The sequence below is a fragment of the Eptatretus burgeri genome, chromosome 2 (genome assembly GCF_056783735.1).
Source record: "Eptatretus burgeri isolate ZD-2024b chromosome 2, Ebu_testis_v1, whole genome shotgun sequence".
NCBI lineage: Eukaryota > Metazoa > Chordata > Myxini > Myxiniformes > Myxinidae > Eptatretus > Eptatretus burgeri.
The window spans coordinates 106359521-106385415 of record NC_140962.1 but is presented as its reverse complement, the minus strand read 5'-3'; the positions used below and the strand labels follow the sequence as shown (position 1 = coordinate 106385415).

The 25895-nt window shown below is 41.1% G+C and overlaps 1 protein-coding gene across 5 annotated transcripts in view; it reads right to left on the bottom strand.

The window, feature by feature from the left end:
* The window catches only part of LOC147032751 (DENN domain-containing protein 5B-like), a 95090-nt gene extending 71581 nt beyond the window's left edge, over positions 1-23509 (bottom strand). For 3 of the 5 annotated variants that reach the window (XR_015055347.1, XM_085870612.1, XM_085870615.1), the window contains exons 1-2: positions 23240-23509; positions 1209-1283 (exon numbers count right to left, since the gene is read on the bottom strand). Coding sequence is in view for 4 of the 5 variants with exons in the window: in XM_085870612.1 (XP_085726738.1) it covers positions 1209-1283; positions 23240-23324 (160 nt within the window). In the remaining variant the exon portion in view is untranslated. Of the gene's footprint in view, positions 1-1208; positions 1284-23164; positions 23184-23239 lie in introns of those variants that run through there. The other 2 variants (XM_085870613.1, XM_085870614.1) reach the window with 2 other exon arrangements.
* Positions 23510-25895: the final 2386 nt, after the last annotated feature.

The window sequence follows — 25895 nt, the reverse complement described above, 5'->3', positions numbered from 1 at the left end:
TGACACACTGATGTCAGACAGGACAACCAGTTTAACGTCCATCCGAGGGACGGCACACACGTTGATGAATCACCATGCCTGCGAGACACCGGGATGACCGTTTGTAGCTGAGCTGAGATTCAAACCCAGGCTAGACGGCTCAGAGACAAGTGTGCACAACTCTAGGCCATCCTGCCGGCCTTGCAAATACACTGAACAGTGAGACCATCAACATGGCTGCCCCTTTCAATCGGTCAATATTACACATAATATTCACCCATTATAAGAACCAACATGGATTATGAAAAAAAACAAAAACATGCAATTATTTCATTATGATATGGTACAAAACAAACAAATCTGTCAAAGATATGCCGAAAATCAGGCAAGCGGTCATTATGATGCAAAAGTGCAAAATGAGACATCAGAAGAAATAAATGTGTTAAATGTTAGTATAGAAGCACAGACAACATAAGACTGCGATATTAGATGACTACAGCACAGTTAACATCCTGAGGATAAAAAATAAAAACAAGAAAGGCGTCGTGCAGAGAGCGATACTTGCAAAATCCCTAAAACAAATTTGACATTGAAAATACTTATTCGTTGAATTCAGTGACCTGATATGCAAATTATCTTCAAATTTCAAGTCAATCGGATGAAAATTTCAGATCGTCGAAATTTGACAAAGTTGTTGACCTTTGGCCGATGTTGACCTTTTGACCTCAAAAACAATAAGCTTCTTGCTTATGACCAACTTAACCAGGTGGTGAAGTTTCGTGAATATCACTTTGAAATTGTGACCTGTAGGTGATTAAAATAAAAAGGACAGACAGACAGAGACAGAGACAGAATAACGCACGCAAACATCCAATATACTTGAAAAATCTTCGATTTTTGCAAGTAACAAATTTAAGATAGGAATAAAAGTTTTAAGTCAAGAGTCATCAGAAACATTGGTATCAAGGTATAGAGAGCATTATGGCAATGGCAGCACTTTCAAGGCAAAAATATTTGTATGGATAAACTCGAGGAAGAGCATAGAGGGTGAAATAAGTCAAAAGATCTAAAGGAAAGACAGGAACGAAGAGCTGCACAGGCTGAGCACATTAACAAAAGGCTCGTGGAAGAAGCAACTTTTCCGAAACCAGCCACCAAAGGAAGCAAGAAAGAAAGGCTGGAAGAAATTGAGAAACAGATCTTGAAGGCTGAACCAATGCAGCTGTTACCTTTCACCCTGTTTACCCTGCTGCTGTTACTCCGAGACGTGCCAGGTGCATCTGTCCTCATAGACTGCAAAAAAGCTGCCCACACATGAAAACATCACTCCCCTGTTGGTCCTGCTTCCAAAGCATCCACAGTTTAAAAAGACCTTTATCGTGCACCAGTAATACTACACTCAAAGAATCGCAAAGTATAGAGGATGAATACATAAAATTGAGCAAGCAAGCATACGCTTTCAATGTCCAAAACAATAACTTCCATAAAATTTTAAGCAATCATTAGCCTCGCCGATAGTGTGAGTGCACCCAGCTGATCCTATATATAATCCGTGCGGTTAGGAAACCAGTAAATTGCTTACAAGTTAAGGTTCTTACTTTAGGTAAGGGAACTATGTTTTGAGGTTTGCAATTTAAATAAAGTTGAATTTCGTATGTTGTGCAATTAACGTCATTTACAGCAATCCTTTAAATTATATTATATTTTAGGAATAGCCAGTACTGTACAATCAATTAAAAGTGTGAGACATGTGTCTGTGCACATATGTATGTGATACAATTGTGAACAGAAATTAATATTAACAAAAAAAAATAAAAAAATAAATAACTTGGTGTGGGTGTGCGCGTGTGCGTGTGCATCCACATGCAGGTCAACTTTAATGTCGCACACATGGTATGTGATGGGGTTACCAAAACGAGACAAACACCACGCAACCTCCTGTACAGATTATTTTTTCATTGAAATGAATTGCCAAAGACTCAGCTCAAGCATACAAGTTGGAATAGTTCATTGTACATGACAAACAACCATAGTCATATTTATCAACCATTTGCTTTTACACAGCTGTTAGAGTACAATTTACATTTTCTGGACACTCAAAATCAGCCGTTGTTTTCTGTCCATATGGACTTGGAAGACAACGATGGCGTTGATGTTCCTCCTTTGCATTTCAATTTGAGTGGAATAGGTTAAAGATGACTGTTTATAATTAATCAGTGATGCTGGAGGGTAAAATAAGTGGATGTAGATTGTGGCAGGATTCTATAAAACTACCACAACTGCTTCAGCAAAATAACTTTGGTTCATATTTGAATTTAAAGTCAGACGAACGAGTGAGCGTAATATGTAAGCAGCAGTGAAGTGGATTCAACAAGAAGAGGTGAGGTTTCCTTCATCTGACAGACTGTAATTTGATGCTCGTGGCCATCACCAGATCAATACGTCTTTGACCCGATCTACATTAAATTCCAAGCACGTGGTCTGCAAAAAGGAATTACGATTCATAGAATGTTGCGATAGCAGATGAAAATATATCTTTGCAAATGTATGAATCATCATTCTTTCCGCATCATGGTGCTGAAGCAAGCAATGAATGAGAAATCGATCTGTGAATACAATCCTACGAGCACTTCATTCACATCACACTCGCTTAAATAGCATACAACACAAGAAAAACGAATACTGCTCTGGTTGCTGTCCCATTGGTCGTTGGATACCCAGTTGTTTGCCGTCATGCTCATGTGGCATTTGTTCTATAGTTCCTGGACTTTGACACGTCAGGGATTGAAACAAGGAGTTATTGATCTGGCTGGAGGACACTGTACTTCTTGCTGATGTCATTCAACATGATGAGTGAGACGTCTGAGAAAACAGGCACAGATATTTATCTGAACAAGTCCATTGCAGAACAGATTTTTGACAGAGCCTCCTTCAAATATTTGTTTGTTCTGAATAGCACACTCTTTGGAAAACAAAATAATTTTGTATTCTTATAAAACCAACAAGCAAGCGCACATTGGACAAAAGTGTGCTTTTCAAATCATTTCAGAACTGCTGCCCAGCAGGCCAGCAGGCAGCTCCACAAGTTGGCCTTTGACCACCGAGTGGTCTTCATCAGGGACCGTGGCAGGCATCGTGCACCACACGTTCAGTATATATATATGTAACCCTAATAGCAGATGATATGTCATTAGATAAATCAAGGTCATTATTATTTTTTGGAAAATGTTTTCTTGGTGAATTAGGAAGAGGTCACCAAGAATTAAAAAGCACTCAAAAAATGCAATCATAACGAGCAAGAAAAGCAAACGCAAATCTGTGTCGACCTAAAATATTGTTGCGGTTCTCGGAACCGCATGCATACAACAGATAGTGTCCCAAGACAGTTATTCCATTATTATAAGTGGAGATAACCCCCTTCCTTTTGTTTAGTGAGACAACAAGAGAGTGCGTTGCAATGATCTAATCGCTAGGGTTGCTAACTCATTTTCTCTTTCATTTCATCCCCACTCTTCTTCTTTTCTGATTATTCCTGAGGTAAATCAGCCACGTGCGCCTTCGCTGTAAGCTGGGGAGAATTACCGATTGCATTAAAAAGGCATGCGAACAAATACCTCTTAAAAGGCTGCACGAATGGCGTTTTCCACAGCACGACAATCCACGGTACACTTTGCCGCAAGTCTCGTTTACCACAGCGTGTTGGAGTGTTCACAGCACAACGCCCACGCTGCACGAAACACGTACAGAGGCCAATAAAGCAGACTCCACGCCATGTTGAGCAGGATACAAGTGTGCGGGTTGAAGCGGCTTGTTCTTTGTTCAACCTCAACACCCAACACATATTGGTGTTTGCCCCACGCACACGCTGGCGGTCGTGTGAACGAGAGTGCCGGCCACATGCACTGTATGGAATGTGCTCGAAAGCAGACACGTACGCCGCTTGTGAAACGTGCATGGATTTATCCATGGCGATGTACCTTTGGTCCTTGCTGGCAGCGGTGGATTCTCCATGGATGGTGAATGTCTTCTTGTCTCTGCGGCCAGTGAGGCTGCGATCGAGCCAAGGAATGTACAGTGCGGGCCACGTTGGCGTACGGAACAAACGTGTTGATTGGCACTGGTCGGACGCCCGAGCGGGCGTGCGGGACCCTCGACCGCTCGCCCGGGGGGGTTTACAGGATGATTCGCGTGTCAATTTCAGTGTGGGCGATTCATGTCATCTCGTGGGTTCGGAGCGCAATATTGCCACTGTTTGGGGTGGCCCTGCCAGAAACGAAGTGAGGCCGTTTCCTGCCCAAGCTGGCGGGCCACGTAAGGGGTAGGGCCCAATGGGAGTGCCCGGTTCGGGTGATGACGTTTGTATTCGGCATGGCCGCTCCCGCCGAGCTTCGGGCCCTATAAAAGTCGGGGCAGTCCCTCTGGCCTGGTCTTGTCTGTTTCCTGCTCCTCGTCTCCGCCCACGCCTCGTCGACACCGCCAAGACCCACCTCCTGCTCCTTAACTCCGCCTCCGCCGACTACTCCACCCTCGCCCTCTGGACTCCGCCCCTTCTCGATTAGTCTCCACATGTGCAGCTTGGGCCAGAGGCAATGCGCCCACTGTCGGGTACCACACCCCGGAGTATCCCCCTGACCCGAAACGTATTGGTGGCACGTCGTCCTATAGTGTGCACAGGTACTAAGATCATAGCCTCAACCCCCCCCCAACCCCCACCCCGGTTGCAAAACTCCATCTTCATCGGTATGTGTGTGTGTGTGTGTGGTGTGGTTAAGTAAGACTGTAGAAGATTGTTATCATTGCTATTGTAATTATTTCCGCATTAAGTCTGCTCTGTGTCCCCTTTCGTAAGTTGCCTGTTTGTCGCACCACCACGCTTCTTTCTATCTCTGCACAACACACCCCAATAAATCTTCACTGTGCCACACATCTTTCCTCGCCTGCTTGAAAATAAATTATTATTATTAGGAATGTTCCCTGCTCGTTTTTGTCTTTTCTTCCATTGATCCAGCATGGTCCATATCCTAGCTTAGCCGGGACTTTATTCCCAACAATCCATTCCTTTTAGCCAGTACGTCCTTGGCAGTGTCGCTTGGCTGCATCCGGTCCGGTAGAGTGATCCGGTTCAGACAAGGCGTACCTAGGGTGTGTTTCCCCGGTAATTAAACCACGTGATTAATTAGGTAACCCGATTAACCCATAGATGGGAGGACCCTAGGTCACACAGTTGAGTTATTGGCGTCCACGGTCGGTAAAGCGACCCGCCGCGTCACGGAATTATCCGTGTGTGACGGCCTACAATTCTGGGGAGTCTGGTGGGAATCGACATAGCTTCCCCCACCTCGTGGTCTTCTGACCCGACCCCCCGGCCCGCAACAATATACATGCAGTCCTATCCCTTTGATCTGACATTACATCATACTTCATCAACTTGTACCATAGCAGGCAGCGTCATATTGTGCAATTGTGAGTTCAACAATATGCTGTACCATGATTTGTTCTTGTATTTTATGATAACAAGCAGTACTCTGTATATTTCACGGCCCTATGTTGTTTCAAGTTTTATAAACTACACAATGCTGTACTGACCTATACCGATCCCAACGTTGACTTGGAATATATCATTGGGTCGCCGAAATAGGTGATCCTTATTGTCAGTAATTCTGTCGGTTTGTTTGGATGTTTGTTCGTTTGGCATCAGCATAATTGGTAGTAAACGTGGGCGGATTTTGACCAAACTCGGGTGGTAGTTACATCATATGACCTGGTGCTTTGGAAATTGTGATGGTTGCTAGGAACGCTTTAGTTCCCTAGCAACAACCGACAAACCTTCAAAAATCGGTACCGTTCACGCAAAATCAATTCCGAAAGACATTATCCTACGTAGGGTTATGAAATTTGGCACGAATGATCTACAGGTGATGCTCCATCAAATATATTTGGTTTTTTGTGATATATGGAATACTTTACCCGCAGCGCGCCTGACAATTAGGGTGTGCGTGAAAATTGGCGAAAATTGAAGGCCCCCTCACGACCAGGTGAGTGCATCAATACGAATGAAACTTTGCACGCTCAGGATACTCAATGAGTACTACAACTTTGCCTCAGGACATATTGACCGATTTTGCTTAGATCATGAGTCAAAGGTCAATTAGTGCAAAAAAAAAAAAAATCGATAATATGCAAGAGCTGGAGGTGCCTTCACGCCAAATGCTACTCCTCCTAGGGTTATGGTCGGATGGTCATGAAAATTCACACTAATCGTCTGGAATACATTGTGCACAAACGATCGAGCCGGATTTTCGATTTAGATCTTTGTTCACCCACAGCACCCGGTCGAACTTTGGGGATTTCTGATTTCAAACTGCATTTTCGGTACTTTTCATTCAAATGGATACAGAGTAGTTATCAGTAGATGGAACTGGATGAGATTTGATATGCATAATCTTAAGGTGATTCCTTATCCGCTGTATGACATCCATTTTGCTCTATATGTTATAGTTTCCATGCTCGGCGACCCATCACCGCCTACCGGCTTGTACATATATTATTGAGGCACAGGTTGATGCTGCACAGCATTGTGTGGGTTGTGAAAGTACAATAATAAGGCATTGTAGTCTTTATATAACGAGCATGCAAGACCCGTCGCTTCGCTGACAGGAATAGCAATCTGTGGTTTAAAAAAACAAAAACAAAAAAAACGCTTGTTGTTAATGGGCAGAAATAAATTAAGTGGTCTGTAGATACCAGTCAAGCTATACACTCAGAGTGAGGTGGGGGAGAGCGTTAATGAGATATTCATCACAGCCTTTTTAGATGCTGAACTCTGAATAATACACAACACACGAAGAGGAAGATCAAAATAAATAAATAAAAATTTCCCCCCTCCTCCTCTCATCCTTCTTTTGATCAAACTGTCTGGGGTATGTATTAAGCAAGGGCCATGGCAGGAAACTAACTCTTCTCATGCGTGTATTGCTATGCTGCACACGTACATGCATTCTGCATTGCCGATTGTGGATAGGACAATTGTTGATGGAGGGGCGGGCACACGCACGCAGGGACGGACGCAGGCACGCTGAGACAGAGTTCCTTTTATAGATTAGATGGAAAGGAAAGTATGTTGCAGGTTTCATCTACTCCTCGGAGAGGATTTGACCTTGGAAACTGAAACTTTCAGGGATTAATGAGGGCACCTTGAAGTTGTGCCTGTGCAAGTGTTGTTTGATTCCATAAAGTTTGGAAAAAAAATTTCACCCATCTTGGCATCTTCTTCCTTTTGAGGGAGGGTGGGGTGCAATTGGAATTATCCGAGCTATATAAACACAATGTATTATACATACACATAAGTAGTACGCATGTTTTCGCCTCATATACATAATCCAGGTCATATTTTATTTTCGGGAGTGATCAAGGCAGCGATCTGTTGCCTTTACACTGTCCAAATAAAGTGATATGTCAGAAGAATGTGTTGCCCTCTTGGAACAAGATCGCCCGAAGGGCGAGTACTCTGCTATGGTATTAATAATTATAATCATAAAGCTAACATGACCCTCCCTAACCCCGCCCCCCTCCCCACCCGTCCCCCTCGGCCACTCCCTTAGGAAGTGGGTGCTTCTAGTATACGTAATGCATACTGTAGTATTATGCAGCATGAATAAGTATTTTTTATTTTAATCAAGGAAATCTCAGTCGGAAAGCCAATGTGGAAAATAAAAAGTAATTTTTATTTTCTCCATTAAAATCCTATTGCTCAAGGAATAGTTAAATAACAGAGATGTGAAGGTTACTGTACTGAATGGTGAAGCACAATAGGACATTAAATGGATTTATTTTAAAATCAACAAGCATAAATCATTAAATCCAGGGAGGCATGGAGGGCAGCTTCCACATCCAAGTGAAGATATAGTAAATACAGAAGGTATAGAGGGTAACATTAAATGCTATTCGATGAATGTGGTTGACCTGTTTCAGATAGATTGGAAGCAAGGAGGGTTGAAGACAGACCGTGGCCTAAAATTGGGTTCCATAGTGGGTTAAAGTAGGCCAAATTATTTGAATTATACAATAGACTGATATCCTCTACTACTTGTAATGAGCACACACAACCATCCTTGACCATGTTGTGGGAACATCAGCCGAGGCCCTCATTTTTTTAACAAAGTTACATGATGATTGGATGGAAAATGTGGCCTGCATTCCAACAAGCTCGAATGAACCAAGATCCTCGTCCTCTGACTGATGACGTCATAATAACGAATATGACGTCATTGTGATGCATCAGGTTTGCGATAAATTATCTGTGCTAATGCCCGGCTTGATTCCCGCAAACAAAATTCAAACAGCTTGCCTAGTTTCGGAGATAATGGTATAGGCGATTTCCATTAGCGGCGATATTATGACGTCAACTTTTTTCAAGGAAGAATTTCCAAAATCGGAGACGGTTACTGCCTGCGCGTGGGCTTTCTGCATATACATGGCAAGTTTCACGAAGATCCGATTAAAACTCTGGGTTGTGAAACAAAAAAAAAAAATGTCAAAAAATAGGAATGACGTCATAAAAATTGATATGACGTCATAGTGATGCATCATATGTGCGGTAATTCATCTCTGCTAAATGCCCTGTTAGATTTCCGCAAACAGAATTCAAAAAGCTTGCCCAGTTTGAGATAATTTTTTAGGCGATTTCCATTAGCGGAGATATTTTGACGTCATAACTTTTTTTTCTTGGAGGAATTTTCAAAATCGGAGATGGTTACTGTCTGCGCAGGGTATTTTTACATATAGATCCCAAGTTTCAGGAAGTTTCGATGAAAACTGTAGGCTGTGAAACAAAACAGTCCACAAGAACAACGTGAGTAAGACTTAGAGATCCTCTACGAGGATCTAAAAAGTCTGTTTTCTGTTGGCATGGGTTGTAGGGTGTTTCACATGTCAGGAATAAACAGCCTTGACCTCGCTTCGCTCGGCCTTGGCCGAATCACCTGATCAAGACAAAGTTACTCACTTGGAGAACCAAGCAGGCAAAAAGAGAAACTTTCTTCTGTCCTAATTTTTTGAAGGTAAACAACATACTAAATAATTATCAATCTTCATGAAAGATAAGAGGTGCATACGAACGATATATTCACAATCATCCAAGAATGTCAAAATAAAGGTACAACTGGGCAAGGCATACTAAGGGAAAATAGGACACACAGGATGCAATTGGGACATTTCCTCCAGCAGCTATTTTTGGCCAATGATGAGTGCCAATGCATGCCGTTAATGGATGGAATCAACACGATGTAGGCTGAGGTATGCTAACCACCATGGGAAGCAATGGAGAAACTGATGCTTTGGGCGTTAACCCTTCCTCGAAGCAAAAGAGAGGGTCAACACCCGAAACATCAGCTTCTCCTTCCTCCCCATGGCGGTTAGCAAACCTTAATCAATGTCCTGTTGATTTTATCCATTGTTCTACCTGTCCACCGACACAGATAGGCACGAGCTTTCATGAGCAAAACTAGTTATTCATTCTATGTTGTTAATGATACAAAGTGACAATGTACGTTATTAATGATATCAAGTGCCAACACAATGGCTCATAAAAGAGTTATGATGCAAGTGCCAATGTGTTGGCACGAAATATAAATTGTCCAAGAATACGGTGCAAAAGTGGATGTCACAAAATTCCTCAATTCCCCTTCCACGTAGTCATGCTTTTTTTGGCATACGAGTTTTTAAAATGACATTGGGTTTCACCATCTGTTGATTGCAGTCACGTGATGCGCTCTCCTTAGGAAGAGGGTACTTAACACATGGCACCCGATCTCCACACATGGCCTGCACAGTCTTCAATGAAATGCTTATAACGACAGACCTCAGCTATTTCCTGCTGGCCAGCTACACTATTTGGTGGTGAGTTCAGATTTGAAATGCTGGTCGATTATCACCAACGAAATCCCAACACCATTGGGCATTTCTTTGGCAAGATCTGTGACCTCCATGTATGTAGTCGATGTAAAAGTTTGTCATGGAACCTGTAATGGCACTGCATCTCCATGTTCACATTAACACAACCCAATTTAAACCATTCAACATGATTGTGTATGGATTATTTCTATGATAGTGCATCCTCAGCAAACTGTGCTACAAATCTGCAATTAATTGAGGGAAATTTAACTGAATATTTGTTCAAATCTTGGGACTGGTGGACATCAGTTCAATTCAAAGCATTTCTGCATGACCATCTATCCACTAAACTATTCGCAACATCAACATGGAATGTTGGAAGACAACAGCTTGGATACTCAAACAACTATTAACATAGTGTATGGAAGGGTACAACTGAATAACAATGATAAGGTAAAGGTATTCAGTTGCACAGTGGATTTATTGTTATATGGTGGTGACAGCTGGGGATTCACCAACAGACTGGAAAGGAAACTAGATGGAGCCAACTGAAGACTGTTGAGAAGGGCTTTAGATATTAGCCGGAAAGATCATGTCTCGAAGTAGAGAATTCCAGAACACCTTACCAAATGCAGTCTTGAGAAAAAGGACATGGAAACTCTTACTTTGTGTTTCCGAGTACGATCTGTATTAGCTTTGTTCGTGAACTTTGAATAACAGGTGCGATGGTAATCATAAACAAGACACTGCCATATTTGGCTGCATGCTGAAGCTCACAGTTACTCTGCCCTTGGGGCACAAGATGGCATAAATATTTTGTCCAAGTACTGAAAAATGAAAGGTATTTGAAAGTGCCAAGAAGGTGATTTGTGTTATCTAGTGTTCAAGTATATAATTCAATTTAAATAAAATAAATGTTTTTAAAGTCTATAGAGGGTGAAAAAACTTTTTTTTTAAAGTAGCTTACCACCGCTGATTCACCATCTTTCACACCATCTTATTCAACACGTTAAATTAGTTATTCGTGCCTGTTGTTTGTGTCCTTTGCACAAATAAATATTCCATTAACTTCCAAAAATAAATATTACCGAGTACATTTTTTCTTGGAATTGGCTGTCTTCCATATGCATGTTCCTTTTACTTCCACTCACCATTTTAATCAATTTTGTTCAGAAATGTAATCATGAGGCTGCACCATGCGATTTACACTCGGGCAGACCACATGCAAAAAAAAAAAAAAAAAAAAAAAAAAAAAAAAAAAAAAAATCAAAACAGCGCAGCCTTCATGTCTGATCAGAGAACAGAAAACTGAATGTGCGTAACAACAGCGTCCTGCATTGACGGGAGGCCTTTTCCCCGATAACAGCGCCCCTTCTAGTATATGTGAGCGGTGCAATTGATATGCTTGCAGTTATGTGCACATAACTTGGGTCACCTGACGAAGATTAGATGACTTAGACTTTAATAAAGCATCAAGAAGATTGTTATTAGCGAAGACGAAGTCAGAAATAACCAGTCATAAATGACCTATACTATGCAGTATGCACATGGTACAGCCTTATGAAAGAAAAATAAAGCAAAATATTAAGTTGTATTAATGTTGATGTTATTGCTGTTGTTAAATCCACAATTTCTGGGTTTGACGAGTTGGCATTTTCTGATGAGGCAAGTTCCACATCAGTGGTAAAGTCAATCACCACAATCACCGCATTTGGTTCCCGGACGACGACGATCAAATCTTTCACACATTACCTTGTACCAGCAAGACGAGGCTCTCTGACACTATGCTTTGGATGTGCGATGACGTCTTCCCAGACAAGTGGATCAGTAGAGATGGACTAGTTGCTTGGCCACCTCGTTCACCTGACCTGTCCCCATTAGACTGCATTTTATGGGGCTAAGCAAAACTGTTGTTTTCTCATCAAAATCACATTCTTTGGATGAACTCTGGGCTACAATCACAAATGCAATTCATTAAATTACTCAGCAGCAACTGGAGAACATTTTCAACAAGTTGGAAAATCAGATTGAACTGTCTTACGAAAGATGGCAGTTATGTTGAAGTCTAAATGTTGAACTGTTTCGAGAGAAAGAAAAGAAAAAACAAACAAAAAAAATAACTTTATGAAATATGCTTTCATGCACCATTTATACATCTAAAGTCAAAAAAGTTCAGATTCACACAAGGAATTGGACACCTTTGTATATCTATATAAAACAGTTCCGCAGCATTAGTTTGTTGTATTTACGTCAGAACTTTTTGGTGAACAATGTTGCGGGTATTCACATGGTCTGAATACGTTGTTAGTGAACGTACTCTTGAGCATGTAGCGTAGTTACACCGGCCAAACACATGTGCAGTCAAGCTCCGCTCCTCTCCTGGCTGAGTTAGTGATGCACTACCGCCCGAGCCAATATGAGAGATGGGCATACATTATATGACGTACTATGCAAGGTTGCTGTTTGCACCTTAATTTCACGTTTCACATTAATTTGATTAAGAATTGAAAGGTTTTTTTTTGTTATCATTAGGTTGACCTTCCCCATGTGAAGATAATGTGGTACATCAAATCTTGGAGGAAATGGCTCAGGTGTTTGGCCCAAATCACGTACAGACCGTTTTCAAGTTGACAGCAGGCCATAGAGTATATACAATGAATTATTGGCCCACAGGTTCCATACTCAGGCAGCAGGCGATGGATTTTGTCAAATGGATGTGAATAAGAGTCTGTTTATTGCCGTGGGAGATGAGGTAAGCCTGACGTTTTGAGCTGTTCGTCATTCCTCAGTGCAAAAGCTCTCTAACAAAGTGCTAGCACTCGGAATATCAGCTGTATCTCAAATCCAATGGTGGCAATAATGCACTAATAAACATCGATTGTTTATTTCGTCTAACAATACAGACCGACATGAACCTTCACAGAATAGTATTGCATCATAGACTATGGACTTGTTAATATGAGATGAATTAAACATAGCAGCAACATCATTTATAATTCTTTATTTATTGATCAGTGTTTTCATAAATAAATTTTTTAAAATAATTTTATCAAAATTGCTCTCAAAGACTTTGTCTCCTTCACAAGTATTGTGATGAATAGATATTTTGTGGTCTGGTCGTTGTATCGAAACATTATGATACAATGATACCCCAACTCCTCAGCACCTCCTCACTCCAAAAATGAAAAGTATGCAATAAATAGATGATTCTCCAGAGTTTATGACACCACTTTAATGACACTAGCAATGAACTCATCGCTTCGCTGATGGTAGTTGAATAACAACATATATATATATATATATATATATATATATATATATATATATATATATATATATATATATATATATATATTTTGTTACGGCTGTGGAAATTCGCAATACACCATAAAGGGTCCTTAGATCAGTTATGACGCTAAGTTTATGTGCAGATAGTTCCCCACCGTTGTTGAAAGGGAATTTGTGCGATTCACCGGGCTGCGACTGAGATAGCCGTTTTTCTTTTCTATCGTTATTTTGAACAAACCTCCACACAAGCAACAAGCCGCGTTGAAAACCGTCGAACGAAAAAGGGAACCAAAAGAGTTCCCTTTTGGGTGCGCGAATTTTTTCCCGCCTATTTTTCCCCGCGCTTGGTGTGGAGGCAGGGGGAAGGCAGCTCGCCGCCGATTGGTGGAAGAACAGCGTGAGGCGGTCAGGGTGAGGGAACGCCCCTTTTCGGGAACCTTCTCGAAGGGAGGTGGAGCCGAAAACGGGGAGGAGCGAAGGGCGGAGCCCCGCGCTACATAAGGCAGACCGCGGGTGGGGCTCACTCTCTCTCTGCCAGGGTCGACGTCATTCCCTCTCTGGTCCATGAGCACTCTGTCGGGGTCGAGTGCTTCTCTCTCTTGGTGGCCAGGGTCGAGCTCTCACTCTCTCTGCCGGGGTCGAGTGCTCCTCTCTCTTGGTGGCCACGGTCGACGTCACTCTCTCTCTCTCTGGTCCATGAGCTCTCTGTCTGGGTCGTCGACATCATTCTCTCTCTGGTCCTGAAGCCCCTTCTTCCCTTCCGGTCCTTTCTTGTTCAGTCATGGGTCGTGAAAGCACCAGCAGCAACGCCGGAGAGAGCTTGCTGACCACGCCAGGGGCCCGAGGTCAGGCGCAGCTACGCAAGGCCGTAGGGAGTCGACGTCGCGACCTGCCCACCGTTGCAGGTAAGACCCTTCGGTCTCACGGGACCCGTTCGGTCCTCCAGGTTCCGTGCCATAAAAGGTTTACGAACCCCATCTACCTCCCTGCCTATGGGGAGGGTTTTCCTTTTGTATGACTGCTGCGGCACCGTGTCCCTATAAGTAGACCTGTGTAAGTGACTGTACATTGCTCGTATTCAGTGGTAACGCTTTCTATTTGTTTCTTGTACATTGCATGACTGCCTTGCTTTTGAATACGTGCGTGTTATAATAAATGTCCTCGTGTGAAATGTATCCCGTTAGTCGTCTTTTTCCCTTTTGAAAGTGCCATCTTGAATCGCGGAATAAATTAGTAGTGGGTTTTGAACACCCAGGGTAAAGAAGAGAATCTGATCCGTCGAGGTCGGCGATAACACCGCTCGGTTCGCACTGTAGCACAGAATGGACCGCTTAAGCGGTTCGTGTCCTAGGCCGACCTGCGGCGAGGTACGATCGCCCGGTCGACTACTCGCGCAGGTACTTAGGTAGGTCGAATTTGGCGAGTAACCCTATCCTGCGCGGGTGGGCAATTGGCAAGATCGTGGTGAGGTTAAACCCCCACCCGTGACTGGCTCCTGATGGTAGTTCCAGGAGGGTCACGACTGAATTTTCCGTCCGGTGGGTGACGCGGTTGCGATTGGAGTTGCGCAATCGCTCGCACGTCAAAATTCGCAACAATACATACATATATATCTGTTAGGGTACAGTGAAACAATTTGTCAGTTAATATTTGCAATTTTTATATTTATTCCAGAAACATTTTGTTTACTGCTAATAACCCAGCACTAGTTTTAGTAATACACACACTTACTTGCCAAAAACAAACATTTTGAATTTGTTTCATATTCTCAAGGCTCAGAAGTTGTCGGGTTTTTTTTCTCAATGTTGCAAAATGAAATTTTCAGAGTCATGAATAATACCCCACCATGAAAGCCAAGCCTCGCTCTCGATGTAGCGCATTAATTAGATCACAGAGGTAACATCATCTTACTAAATCAGTCATCCACCCATGCAGCATCTGGCATTCAGCCCATCTCGCCTACGGACATCAGATAGTCAAATAGAGTCAAATATATGGGTTTTGGTGTTCAACTGCCATCAGTGAAACAATGGCATGGGTTGAGTTGCCGGACACTGGGATTATGAACACGTCTGCAGATGCCGAGCCTCATGCTACACGCAGTGCTATAACGACGTCACAACCGTAAAGCCATCCCAGCCAAGAGCGTGACAGAGGGACGAATGGAAAGACAAATACTGCTACTTTAATGTATAGACTACTGGCAAATAATTCCGTTCCACCAGGCTGTTGTGAGGGAGTTTATCCTGTCTGACTAGCAGATATTTAAAGTAAATTTGTGTAACCCCCTGAAAAATACATTTCATATTGTCAGGACATGAAAAATTTACAAACAATTGTGTCCAACCAAGCACATAATATGCCCAAACAAATACATTAGTCAATGGACGAAGTCAGCAAAAGACCTTGCTTTTGTTTTGACCAACCCCAAACAAGCCATATGTGGTCAATAATAATAAAGGCTATTTTTGAAAATGACTTAACATGAAGAGGTTAGGAAGAGATAAAAGGCAGTGGATGCAGGAAACAAGACAACAATGGATAGAAATCAAGTGGCCTTTTTGTATCGTCATCACTTAAATAAAAACACAAAGGATAAGCGTCACCCCAAATGGTATCACCCAACTTGTTTTCCATTTTCAAAAAGTTTTCAGTTTTCACCCTCAGCAGCAGCAACAGCTGGGCCTGGGTCAAAAGTTTTCACCATCACTTTTTAACATGTATGACTGACGAGACTTATGAAGAACCAATCAGCGAGCACAATGCTTTTACAACCGCTGTGTTTTTTTTTTCCCACACACACATATATATATATATATATATATAAATACACACACACACACACACACACACACACACACACACACACACACACACACACGACTGATCAAAAGTTTTAGAACACCCCCATTTTTCAGTTTTTACTGAAATTTAAGCAGTTCAAGTCCAGTGAATAACCTGAAATGGTACAAAGCTAAGCAGTAAACTGCCAGAGGTTAAAAAAAAAATTTAGGTTTCCAAAAACTGAAAAATAATGTAAATTTCAGAGTTGTTAAAAAGGCCCTTTTCAGGAAGCAAGTAATGGGTTAGCAACTGCAGCTGTTCTGCAGCAATGGAAGTAAATAAAGCCTTGAAAGTTGATGCAAACAATTCCCACAGGCGTCCCAACTTTTGTTGATTAGTTACAAACCCTCTGTCTGTATAAAAGCAGTGTTGGAACAGACTGTGTTGCTCCACCTTCTGAAGCATTATTTGGACAATATTGCACTGCAGGAAGTAGCATATTGCAATCATAATAGTGAGAAAAACGACAATTAACAAAGGAAGACAGACAGACCATTATAACCCTTAAAAGTGGAGGTCTTTCCTTTCGAGAAATTGCAAAGAGGCCAAGGTGTCAGTGAGTACAGTTTCCTACACCATCAAAAGGCACTTGGAAACTGGAGGAAACTCTGACAGGAAGAGGTCTGGTAGACCCAAAGCCACAACACAATCAGAAGACAAATTTCTGAGAGTCAACTTGTGTGATAGATAGGCGGCTCAAAGGACAGCAGCTTCAAGCACATCTTAACACTGGTCGAAGTAAGGAAGTGTCAGTTTCAACTGTGAAAAGAAGACTTCGAGCTGCAGGTTTGACCGGTCGAGTGGCAGTAAGAAAGCCATTGCTAAGATGGCAAAATAAGAAAAAGAGGCTTGCCTGGGCCATGAAGTACCACCAGTGGACTACTGAAAACTGGAAGAAGGTCTTATGGACCCATGCATCAAAATTTGAAATCATTGGTTCATCACGCAGGGTTTTTGTACGCAGTCGAGTAGGTGAAAGGATGGTTCCTCAGTGTGTGACACCAATTGTCAAACATGGAGGAGGAAGCGTGATGATCTGGGGCTCTTTTGCTGGATCCAGAGTCAGCGACTTGCACAGAGTGACTGGCACCCTGAACCAAAAGGGCAACCACAGCATTTTGTAGCGCCATGCAATATCCTCTGGTCTACGCCTAGTTGGTCAGGGGTTCATCCTGCAGCAAGATAACGACCCAAAACATAACTCCAGGCTGTGTCAGAACTACCTTAGAAGAAAAGAACAAGATGGTGGGCTTCAAATCATGGGATGGCCAGCACAGTCTCCAGATTTAAACCCCATCGAGCTGGTTTGGGATGAACTGGACAGAAGGGTGAAAGCAAAGCAACCTACATGTGCAACACATTTGTGGGAACTTCTGCAACAGTGTTGGGAAGAACTTTCCAAACAATATTTGATTTCCATTGTAGAAAGAATGCCACGAGTATGTTCGGCTGTTATATCTGCAAAAGGTGGCTACTTTGAAGAGTAAAAATTTTAGATTAAATTTTGTTCAACAAAACGATTCCATCGTTTATTTTTTATTTGTTCTATGCTTTAATTTCAGCAGTGCTGGATTAACCATGAGGCAGACAAGGCATGTGCCTTAGGGCCAGCCAAAAATTATTTTCACATTAAATATTTGTCTTTTTTTGTATTAAATATTTTGTTCTTGAATAAGTTCATCTTTTGTCCTGGGTCCATTTCCATGAGCCCGAGATGTAATTTAAAATTTTCAGGCCATTCTCTAAAACTTCAAAATCTGCCTCAGGGCGAGCCAAGGCTTAATCAGGCTCTAAATTTCAGAGTACATTGAAACATTAAACTGCTTAAATTTCAGTAAAAACTGGAAAAATGGGGGTGTTCTAAAACTTTAGAACGGTAGTGTATATATATATATACATATATATATATACATATATACCCACCCACATCTCTCACCGAATCGATTCCACCCAGGTGGCTGGGATTTAATAAAAAAAATTGACTCCTCCCACACTCGAGCCGAAGAACCTGCGTGAAGCAACTCGAGAAGACTTACCCAAGGTGAGGGCTAACGCTGTTTCGTACCCTTCCCAGAGTTCCTCAACAACTATAAAGACGGTCACATTGTACACACAAGAGAACCCAATGCGAAACACCCCCTTAGCTACCGGACTGATTTCATCACTTGTTGGCGAATTATCAGCGATAGCATTGTTGTTGTTATAGTTCTTGAGGAACTCTGGGAAGGGCTAGAAACAGCGTTCGCACTTACCTTGTGTAAGTCTTCTTGAGTTGCTTTACACAGCTTCTTCAGATAGAGGAGTGTGGGAGGTGTCGCTTATTTATAAAATCCTAGCCACCTGGGTTTAGTCAATTCGGTCAGAGCTGATTGGCTATTCCCTCCATTCACAGGTGAAAGATGTGGGTGGGTCTTTCTGCAATTATATATGGACTGCTTTTGACGTTTGAACGTGGTACATGCTTGGGAGCCTCATTGGTATGCATCACTGTCTACGCTGTCGCTGATGATTCACCAAGTGATGAAAGAGAAGAAAAAAAAAAAAAAAAAAAAAAAAAAAAAGCACCGACATAGCACAGGCTTTGAAGGACTTAATGGCCTCCTACATGTTGAAGTTCCTTGTAAGGGAAGTCACATAATATATTATTATTCAACCAATATCTGTACCAACAAGGTGTTTGCCCATAAGGCTAGCTGAGAACACAGGCTCATCGATTTGATCACACCCCACGCTCCTCCAGCACAGATTCAAGGAAAGAGTGATGACTGCAAAAGGAGGCCAAACACAACACAGAGTCATCAATTCCCTCACCTTGGTATTTCCACAAGTAATTGCAGGACCAAACATGAGAAAAACCACCTGGTTCGTGGATGGAAACAGCTAATGAAAAGATGAAGTGGTTGATGGTGGCTGAGCAAGTAACAGCGAACAGATGCCAAACTAAGTGTGCTGGTGGTGGTGGAAAGCGGCGACATTTTGTTGGAAAATTTGGGGCTAAGCTAAGAACAGCAAAACACAGTTTAAAAAAAGAAAAATAGGTGATAGAGTCGATGTTGAGCTGTCAGGCAGGGTGGCCGAGAGGTACGCACACTCACCCCAAAGCTGTTTAGCCTGGGTTTGAATTCCGACCCAGCTATAAACTGCCATCCCAGTGCTTCATGGGGAGGACGATTCATCATCATGTGTACCATCCTCGGATGAGCGTTAAACTGGTTGTGCTGTCTGCCGGCATTAGTTGGTGGACACAAAAAGATCCCATGGTGTCCTTCACAAAGTCGTCGAGCTATCACTGGCACCCTCAACAAATTCTAAATTCCTGCCCTGAAGTCTTGTGTTGGAGTGGCGACCCGTCCACGATTGCAACCCCAGCCAAGAAACTGCTTCGGGAGCACGGACGCTCGGCATAGAGCATGGGACATGAATGAATGTAGATGTTCGGGCACATTATTAGTAAGAGGATAGTTTTTCCAAATACATGGTAGCTGAATGTTTATGTTATTATATTTTGAGTATGCGAACAATTTCTCCAAAACCAGCACATTTCAATCGAGCAAGATCCCTAGTACCTGTCGACAGTTCAGAGGTTTGACTTGGGACATCATTGCCAATTCTCTCACTGTTGAGCAATAGCTTTGGCAAATGGATCGCTCTGATGTTTGTGGTGTCGATGACATAATGAACCAATGGCATTCCACAACAACAACTAGAAGGGCACTCGGTAGAGTGCATACCTCCCACACGCAATTCCTGATCCACGAGAAGATATAAGGGCCAATTACATTTTTGAAATATCATGCTATACAGTACTATATGGTTTTTGGCACGATCTCCCAATGGTGAAGAATAACTTTAAAAATTAAATGATTCGTATCCAGATCTTCACAAAAATCGAATCAATTCATCCTTGCTGCATACCCAAATGTGTCCACCAAGTTTCATCTGAATTAGTCCACAACTTTTTGAGATATCGTGCTTTATATTAGTTTAGCCCCATCTCTCAATGGTGAAGAATGACTTTAAAAAATTGTCAGATCTGGATCCGGATCTTCACCAAAATCTCATCAGTTCGTCCATGTCACACACCCAACCCGTCCACCAAGTTTCATCCGGATCCGTACACAACTTTTTGAGATATCCTGCGCACAAACAAAACAAACAGACAAACAGACAAATGGAATGAAAAGGGTGAAAACAAAACCTCATTCACCTTCGGTGGCGGAGGTAATAAATATTTCTATAATTGTTGTGCAGGCGCTTCATTCATGAAAGATTTGCATTGTGGAACCGACGCAACTTAAATGAGACAATTTAATTAACCAACCAACAGACAGTGAACAAGCCGAGAATCAGTCTCCAAGTATTGCTTTCAGACAACTGATTCTAAATCAACGTACACGCACGTACACGCACGTCCTGGTGGTGAACGACATTCAATTTGAAATTTTGTTTTATGACCGTTGCCATGCTCAAAGCTGTTAGATGATGCAACACATCTGGCTGTTCTTTTCCCCTAGTCATCTCCGTTGATGAGGTGTGCATGCAAGTTGGATGACAGCATCCAGCATACATCACAGACCCTACAGACCCTTTGTTTTAAAATAAGTGATGGAGCAATTTGCCATACGTGATGGAGCAAGTGGTGTGAAAGATGAAAGAAAAAAAAAAAAAGACAGCTCTCCCTCAGATCATGGTTAATCGTTCAGACACTTCGAGAGGTCAATCAAACCCTGTAGGAAATGGAGTGAAGGGTGGATTCCAGGAAGAGGGAATGGAGCACAAAGAAGGAATCATAATTCAGGAGCAAACTTTGACCAAATGTCATTGTTCAGATATTCAGGGTGGGGCATTTATATCCGACACATTTGCAATCGTTCTAGCCAGAAGCAGTCTTGGCATAACTAATAATTATAATTATTGTTTTCTGTGTTTCACAGATAATACTCGAATGTTTTTAATGATGGAGCACTTTAAATGCAATGAGCATTTTTATTTTTATTTAGATGCAATGAGCATGCCAATTTCACAAACAAGGTCATCATGACAGATGATGCACACTTTGATTTGTCAGATTTAACTCCAGCAGATTTCTTCCTACATGGGGGTTTCTGAAGGGCGAAGTTTATCGGGAACATCCAACATCGATCGATGAATTGAAGGCAAACATCACTGGAACCATCCGCTCCATTGATCAAGAGTCATTGCTTGCGGTAATGAACAATGTGATCCGCTGTCGTGAATGCACAAATTCGAAAAGGGGCCCCATTTGTCTGATGTAATTTTTAAGAAATAAAGAATCAAAATTGATTATATAAAAAAAAAATAAAAAAAATAAAAAAAAAAACTTGAGGTATGTGCCGATGTTGGATAGAAATTTTATTTCATTTGCTTTAGAAACAAAAAAGTTATGATAATAAAACCTTCAGATATAAACGCCCCACAATGTATACATCTTGTATATTATTTCCGAGTTTGTGGTTTCGTGTCGCGCTATCTTCGACTTTGTTCTGCGCTCGAGTAACGTGATATTCGGCTTACATTATCTCAAAGACCATATGAGGTGCATGGTACAAAAAAAAGTAAATAAAATGGTTCTGAAACAGTGAAATCGTATTCCACTTACTGCATTAAAGGAAAATTACTACTGATACTCTGCATCAGTTCGTTTCTCAAACACACCCACCCCAACATGTCACGCAGAGCGCGGGTTATGCTAGTGTATATATAGTAGTAGTAGTAGTAGGGTTAGCAATTGCTCTATGTATATATAAATATATATAGTAGTAGTAGTAGTAGGGTTAGCAATTGCTCTATGTATATATAGTAGTAGTAGGGTTAGCAATTGCTATATATATATATATATATATATATATATATATATATATATATATATATAGTAGTAGTAGGGTTAGCAATTGCTCTATGTATATATAGTAGTAGTAGGGTTAGCAATTGCTCTATGTATATATAGTAGTAGTAGGGTTAGCAATTGCTCTATATATATATATATATATATATATATATATATATATATATATATATATATATATATATATATATATATATATATATAGTAGTAGTAGTAGTAGGGTTAGCAATTGCTCTATGTATATATAGTAGTAGTAGGGTTAGCAATTGCTCTATATATATATAGTAGTAGTAGTAGTAGTGTCAGCAATTGCTCTATGTATATATAGTAGTAGTAGGGTTAGCAATTGCTCTATGTATATATAGTAGTAGTAGGGTTAGCAATTGCTCTATGTATATATAGTAGTAGTAGGGTTAGCAATTGCTCTATCTATATATAGTAGTAGTAGGGTTAGCAATTGCTCTATGTATATATAGTAGTAGTAGTAGTAGTAGTAGTAGTAGGGTTAGCAATTGCTCTATGTATATATAGTAGTAGTAGGGTTAGCAATTGCTCTATATATATATATATATATATATATATATATATATATATATATATATATATATATAGTAGTAGTAGTAGTAGTAGGGTTAGCAATTGCTCTATGTATATATAGTAGTAGTAGGGTTAGCAATTGCTCTATATATATATATATAGTAGTAGTAGTAGTAGTGTTAGCAATTGCTCTATGTATATATAGTAGTAGTAGGGTTAGCAATTGCTCTATGTATATATAGTAGTAGTAGGGTTAGCAATTGCTCAATCTATATATAGTAGTAGTAGGGTTAGCAATTGCTCTATGTATATATCGTAGTAGTGGGGTTAGCAATTGCTCGAGATATATATATATATATATATATATATATATATATATATATATATATATATATATATATATATATATATACATATATAAGGGTTAGCAATTGCTCTATGTATATATATTTATAAAAATACACCTACACACATATATATATATATATATATATATATATATATATATATATATATATATATATATATATATATTATATAAATAAACAAATATAACAATTGTTCTGTCTTCTGCCAATTGTTCCCTCTTTGTCCGTCAGACATCCTCCACATCCTCTACGTGCCCTATGACATCATGAAACCACCACCAAAGTCGGCAAGGTGGAAGCCTCAGCAGCACACGTTTCCAAACAAACGGATATGAAGGAGTCCGGTGGTATAAAACAAGGGGGTCATGGTCACATCCCGCGGAGCACTCACGCACGATCATCATCATCATCATCATCATCATCATCATGGCTTTTCACTGCCGCATGCACCGGGTCCACGTCTCACCACACAGCTCGTCGGGCTCCAGGCCGGACTCGGTATCCAAACCGCACACCGCGAAGTAATCCACCAAACGGCATGGCACCGTCATGCCTGCTCAAACCTCTTCGTCGTCTCCGTCTCGACCTCTCCGTCTTTTCCCCTGTGCGCACTCTCTTTAGCCAAGCTCCTTCCTACATCATTCTCATATCCGTGCCTTTGTTTAATCATTAATTCTTGATGCGAACCCACAGCGCCCCCAAGTGAACGCACGTGGGCACGGATATGGTTGCTGTTGTTGTTGTTGTTTTATGACCCGTCACTCTTACAGTGCAACGTTCAGCTCCGCGCACAAAATAAAATAACTAAATAACATATCATTAATCTGCGAGGGATCAATGTTATTCTGTAGAACAAAAGAACACGTCCGGAGAGAACCGAGTCCCTCAAAACCGTTTTACAGTACACGGCAAATGTCAGGACGGAAGTGACGTCAAATGCCAGGACGGAAGTGACGTCAAATGCCAGGACGGAAGTGACGTTAAAACTGCATCGCACCGACGTTGAGAGAAGAAGAAGTCGTATGTGTAATGCCTTGACAAGATCTGGTGCTTTGGATGTTCACACAGAACATGTGTTTTTTCCCCGCAACCGCTTGTCAGAAAAAAATAAATTTTCCTCACGGGAGACACGACTCAAGTGGAATGTTTTAATGATAATTATGACGTCATAGGTCATGTGTTGTGGCAGCCGTGTTGGAAAAAAAAGGAAATAAAATTGCACCTCCATCTCTGAAACAGCACCAAGGCAAAAAAAATATGAAACTTTGCACATAGCAAGTGGTCCTCGTGAAGAATAAGTGATTATTTTTGATGATGTCATGGGTGCCTTCATCATGACGTCATAATTGCACATGTACAAAGCGACATCCGATGAGTGTAAAAATTTTTTAGCGTCATCGAGATAAAATCGTCCACAGAAATAAAATTTGATGACATCGGTCATGTGATTCGGCAGCCATATTGTGTTTTTTTAACCTTCAAAATCTTCTCTGGGATGATTGAACGATCGAGGCGAAACTTTACACATCCGACCGCCGATTCATGAGGAACAAAACGTTCACATATGACGTCATAGGGCACATGCTTTAGCAGCCACAATGGATTAAAGGAAAAATATTAAATAATATATATTTTTTTGTGAATAAGGCTCACTTGGCTGTGCCTGGAAGGGTTTAATGGAAGAGGAGTAGCAGCTGAAATCTGAATCCTATCCAGATTCCTTGATTCCAATGCAGAACTGCACCGATTTGGTCTTCCATTTGATGTGAATTGAATTTATTTTAATCCCATTCTGAATTCAACAGAATAATATCTAGAAGGGCACTCGGTAGAGCGCATACCTCCGCCACGTAATGCTTGATCCATGAGAACATATCGGACCGAATGCATTTTTGAAATATCATGCAATATGTCGTTTATGGTCCTGTCTCTCAATGGTGAAGAATCATTGAAAAAAATTATCAGATCCGGATCCGGATTCATAGCTTCACCAAAATCGAATCAATTCTTCCTTGTCACACACCCAACATGTCCACCAAGTTTCTCCCAAATCCATCCTTAACTTTTTGAGATATCGTGCTATATACCATTTTTGGTCCCGTCTCAATGGTGAAGATCATTTTAAAAAAAAAAGTCTAGTAGTTGCATCCGGATCCGGATCTTCAACCAAAATATAATCAGTTCCTCCTTGTCACACACCCAACCTAACCACCAAATTTCATCTGGATCCGTCCACAACCTTTTGAGATATCCTGCACACAGACAAACAAGATGACGTCATGCAGAGCACAATACTTGCAAAATCGAAAGAACAAATTTGACCTCAAAAATAATTGGTGTTTGAATTCAATGACTAAAATAATTGTCTGGTTGAATTCAGTGACCTGAAATATAAAATCCTTTTCAAATTTCAAGTCAATCGGATGAAAAATGAGGATTTTAGAAATTTGACAAATTTGTAGACCTTTAGCCTGTGTTGACCTTTTGACCTCAAAAAACAATAGGTTTCTTGCTTATGCCAAACTCTACCATGTGATGAAGTTCCGTGAGGATCGGTTTTAAATTGTGACCTGTAGGTGACAAACAGACAAACAGACAAACAGACAGACAGACAAACATTTAAGACAGGAGGCTGTTAAATTAAGCAAAAATCGGTAGGGTGGTAAAGTAAGGAAAAAGCGGTAGGGTGTTAAAGTAAAGAAAAAGCAGTAGGGTGTTAAAGTAAAGAAAAAGCGGTAGGGTGTTAAAGTAAAGAAAAAGCGGTAGGGTGTTAAAGTAAGGAAAAAGCGGTAGGGTGTTAAAGTAAGGAAAAGCGGTAGGGTGTTAAAGTAAGGAAAAAGCAGTAGGGTGTTAAAGTAAAGAAAAAGCGGTAGGGTGTTAAAGTAAGGAAAAAGCAGTAGGGTGTTAAAGTAAAGAAAAAGCAGTAGGGTGTTTAAGTAAGGAAAAAGCGGTAGGGTGTTAAAGTAAAGAAAAAGCGGTAGGGTGTTAAAGTAAGGAAAAAGCGGTAGGGTGTTAAAGTAAGGAAAAAGCGGTAGGGTGTTAAAGTAAGGAAAAAGCGGTAGGGTGTTAAAGTAAGGAAAAGCGGTAGGGTGTTAAAGTAAGGAAAAAGCGGTAGGGTGTTA